The sequence below is a fragment of the Suncus etruscus genome, chromosome 18 (genome assembly GCF_024139225.1).
Source record: "Suncus etruscus isolate mSunEtr1 chromosome 18, mSunEtr1.pri.cur, whole genome shotgun sequence".
Lineage (NCBI taxonomy): Eukaryota > Metazoa > Chordata > Mammalia > Eulipotyphla > Soricidae > Suncus > Suncus etruscus.
In genome coordinates this window covers 22,264,431-22,268,619 of record NC_064865.1, presented here as the reverse complement: position 1 = coordinate 22,268,619, position 4,189 = coordinate 22,264,431, and the positions used below count along the sequence as shown (strand labels likewise).

General features: G+C 48.7%; 1 protein-coding gene across 1 annotated transcript; it reads left to right on the top strand.

The window, feature by feature from the left end:
* The first annotated feature begins 1,707 nt into the window (after positions 1-1,707).
* Positions 1,708-3,923, top strand: LOC125995742 (uncharacterized). The gene is given in 3 exon segments (XM_049764745.1): positions 1,708-1,849; positions 1,942-2,231; positions 2,817-3,923. Coding segments are annotated over 3 exon segments (1,539 nt in total).
* Positions 3,924-4,189: the final 266 nt, after the last annotated feature.

Sequence of the window (4,189 nt, the reverse complement as noted above, 5' to 3'; positions counted from 1 at the left end):
AAATCTGAAGATATATCTGGTGATCTGAGCTCCCCTAAAATTTATGTATGCTGTGGCAGTCAAGGACGGCATGCAAACAAATCCTAAAATCCTAAAATGCATGCAAACAAAACCCCTAAATGTACCAGCTAAAAAACACATCCTACTCACAATAATGAATTCCACATATAGGGATAGTAAAAAGGGAAGTCAACCTTGGCGGATGTCCCACCCTTAAGGAAGTCATCACTACCCCCGCCCACATCAACCTTGGCGGATGTCCTGCCCTTAAGGAAGTCCTCACTACTCTGCCCCCACCAATACCTCGTATTACCTTTGGCGGATGTCTTGCCTCTAAGGAAGTCGTCACTACCCTCTCCCCCTTATAGTATATAAGAAGAGATGTAGAACGCCACAAGGTCTTTTGCCTTTGTCTTGTTATGGACGCACGGCATTAGACCCTGACCGGCCAGAAATAAAGACCCACTTGAACTTTTGCATGAGTAATCGTCTCTTCATTTCTCTGAGTCGGAGTATTATCTGGACTGCCAGACCTTTCATTGGCGAGCCAGCCAGGAGTCCTTGATATGCTCAGAGTGGAGTGCTAAATAGACGGACTCGGTGGGTTCTAAGTAGTATATTTTGTGTTGTTGGTTGTAATTTGATGTGTGTAGAAACTAGCAGTATATCTTGTGCTGTCGGTTGTGATTTGATGTGTGTTGGAAATAGAAATAGGGAAATAGTTGTGTGATCGAGGGCTTGAGAGTCTCCACTCAACGTGGATTCCAGGTGGAATTGAGTCCCCACTTGACATGGATTTCAAGTGGTAGTGAACTGATGGGTTCAAATATTATAGGTCATGACCCTGGAGGCACCCCAGGAGTTGTTTTTGCTGCAGTGGGAAGACGTTCCTGGGCTGCCGTGGTGGACACTATTTCTATTAATTGGAGATCTTTGTTTTTGAGATTTTGTTTTTCCTTTTGTGTAAGTGTGTAGGTTGTGTAGGTGGGTGTTGGCTTTATTTCCTTGAACTCTTCTTTTTCTCACTTCCTTTGTCCCCTCCCATCTTTTCCTCATCTACTCCTTTGATTTTCTACTCCCATTATGGGTCAGCAGCAAACTACCCCTTTGTCTCTTACTCTGGACCACTGGTCAGAAGTAAGGACTCGTGCACAAAATCGTTCCCTAGTCATCAAAAAGGGCAAGTGGTGGACCTGTTGTGCTGCTGAGTGGCTTATTTTTCAGGTTGGATGGCTGCAGGGTGGGGGGGGGTCTTTCCATGTTTTCCTAGTTCAAAGAGTGAAGGACATTGTCTACCGACCAGGGTTGCATGGACATCCTGCTCAAGAACCCTACATCTTATGTGGGAAGACCTTTGTACCAGCCCCCCTGACTGGGTGCGGCCATTCCTTCCCCCTCCTAAACTTCTTCCTTACAGCCGCCCTTGGAGCCTACGATCCTACCCATGAAGGCGGAGGGGGTGTCAGAATCAAAGCCTAAGGAAGAGCGAGCTGTGCCCCGCATTTACCCTGACACCATGGACTTGCTTCTCTTTGACCCCCCTCCTTACCACCCGTCTGCTCACTCCCCCTTCACTCCAGCAGATGAGGTGGCAGCAGAACCTTGTTCCCCATCAGAATCCTCCCCTCCTCCTCCTCTTTGCCTTCTCCCATGCTGCAGGGAGAGGGGGAAGGAGTAACTCCCTAGCCTCCATCACCCTTTGAGTCCATGCTGGATGAGAGCCGAACAAGGCCAGCCTCAGGGACCCGCAGCAAACAAAGAGATCTGGCTTTTGGAGCTTTGCCAATCATGCCACTGAGGTCAGTAGGGCCTATGGTGGACGATGGGAGGGGGAGATGCCTACCCTCCAGTATTGGCCCTTCCCCTCTTCTGACCTCTATAATTGGAAGCTTAACCATCCCTCTTTTTCTGAAGACCCCACTAGGTTAATTAATCTTTTAGACTCTCTGATGAACACCCACCAGCCCACCTGGGATGACTGCCAGCAGTTGCTTCATACCCTGTTCACTACTGAAGAACAGGACTGCATATTGGCAGCAGCCCGGAAGAATGTAATAGAATTAGATGGCTTGGTGACAACCAGACCTGATGTTATTGATGACGCTTTCCCCTTGCGGAGACTGAATTGGGACCCCAGCACGTATGAAAGTAGAAGGAGCCTGTCCACTTATCGCCAGACTCTCATGAGAGGTCTCTGGGAAGCGGCTAGGAAGCCCACCAATTTGGCCAAGGTAAAAGAGGTGATACAGGGACCCGACTAGCCTCCCGCGGTTTTCCTAGAAAGGCTGATGGAAGCCTATAGGAGGTATACCCCTTTTGATCCAACCTCCGAAACTCACCAAGCTTCAGTCATTATGGCTTTTGTAGGGTAGTCAGCAGCAGATATTAGAAAGAAACTTCAGAGGCTGGAGGATATCCAGGGAAAGATATTAAAGGACCTAGTAAAGGAGGCTGAGAAAGTGTTCAGTAAGGGAGAAAAAAAGGAGGAAAGAGAGGAGTGACTAGAAAAGAAGAGGAGAGAGTGGCAGGAGAAGAGGGACAGAGAAAGAAAGGAAGCAGATAAAAAGAGAGAGAAGAGAGAGGAGGGAAGAACGAAAGGACCGAAGAAGAGATAAGGAACTGGCAAGGGTCTTGGCAGTAGCGGTAGACAGATCTACCACAGGTCAGAAAGGTAGGGACCTGGGCCCACGAAGACACCAACCCGTGGACAAGAACCAATGTGCTCACTGCTGCCAGAGGGGACACTGGGCTCGAGAATGACCCAACCCCCACAATCCCCCCAACCTTCAAGGACCCTGGCCCTTGAATCTGAATAGGGGGGTTGGGGCTCCAACCACCTCCAAGATCTCAGGGCTAAATTTAAGGTGGAGGGAACTCCCATAGACTTTGAACTTGACACAGGGGCAGTATACTCGGTCCTAAAGAAGCCTTTGGGACCTCTCTCTAGTAAGCAATCCTTAGTACAAGGAGCTAATGGAAGTAGCTACCGTTCTTGGACTACTTCCCAGACTATGGACTTGGGGAAAGGGGAAATCAAGCATTCTTTCCTGGTCATACTGAACTGCCCCTTACCTCTAATGGGAAGGGACTTGCTAACCAAACTCAGAGCCCAGATAACTTTTGAAGAAACTGGTCCAGAGATTGCTTTTCTAAATCCCAATGTCCAGCCACTTACCACCTCTGTCCTGACCATTAGGGCTGAGGATGAATATAGACTATTCACAAATGATCCCTTGCCACATGGAAACCAAAACACCAATTTTTGGTTGAGACTAGTTTCGGGAACTTGTGCCGAAACTGCTGGACTGGGGTTGTCTACCTTGCAGGCTCCAGTAGTGGTAGAGTTGAAAGCCACTGCTGTCCTTGTGCGAGTCAGACAGTACCCCATGAGTCAGGAAGTGAAAAAAGGCATAACTCCTCATATTCGGAAACTTCTCCAACAGGGGATTCTAGTACAGTGTCAGTCAGCCTAGAATACTCCACTACTCCCAGTTAAAAAGCCTGGGACCAGGGACTATTGGCCAGTACAAGACCTAAGGAAGGTTAACAGCCATTTGGAAGTCATCCATCCCACTGTGCCTAACCCATACAATCTCCTCAGCTCCTTAAGCCCTGAAAGAGTATGGTACACTGTACTGGACTTAAAGGATGCTTTCTTCTGCCTGTCTCTACATCTGGCCAGTCAACCCTTATTTGCTTTTAAGTGGAGTGATCCGGAGGCAGGAATTTTGGGTCAACTAACCTGGACCAGGTTGCCTCAGGGATTTAAGAACTCCCCTACCATTTTTGATGAGGCATTGCACCAAGACTTAAGTCTCTTTCACAGCCAGCACCCCCAGGCTACCTTGCTACAGTATGTGGACGATCTTTTAATTGCAGAAAAACTGAAGAGGATTGCAAGCAGGCCACCCATGACCTGCTAAAGGAACTTGCTGAACTAGGGTATAGAGCATCAGCCAAGAAGGCTGTGCCAGAGAGAGGTGATGTTTCTGGGATACATGCTACGAGAGGAAAAACAATGGTTGATGGAAGTCCAGAAGAAGGTCGTGGCACAAATCCCAATGCCTACCACCTGCCGGCCATTACGTGAGTTTCTGGGGACAGCAGGTTTCTGCCGCCTCTGGATCCCTGGTTTCTCCAGTCTGGCAGCCCCACTGTACCCCCTCACGAAGGGGGATGCCAAGTTTGA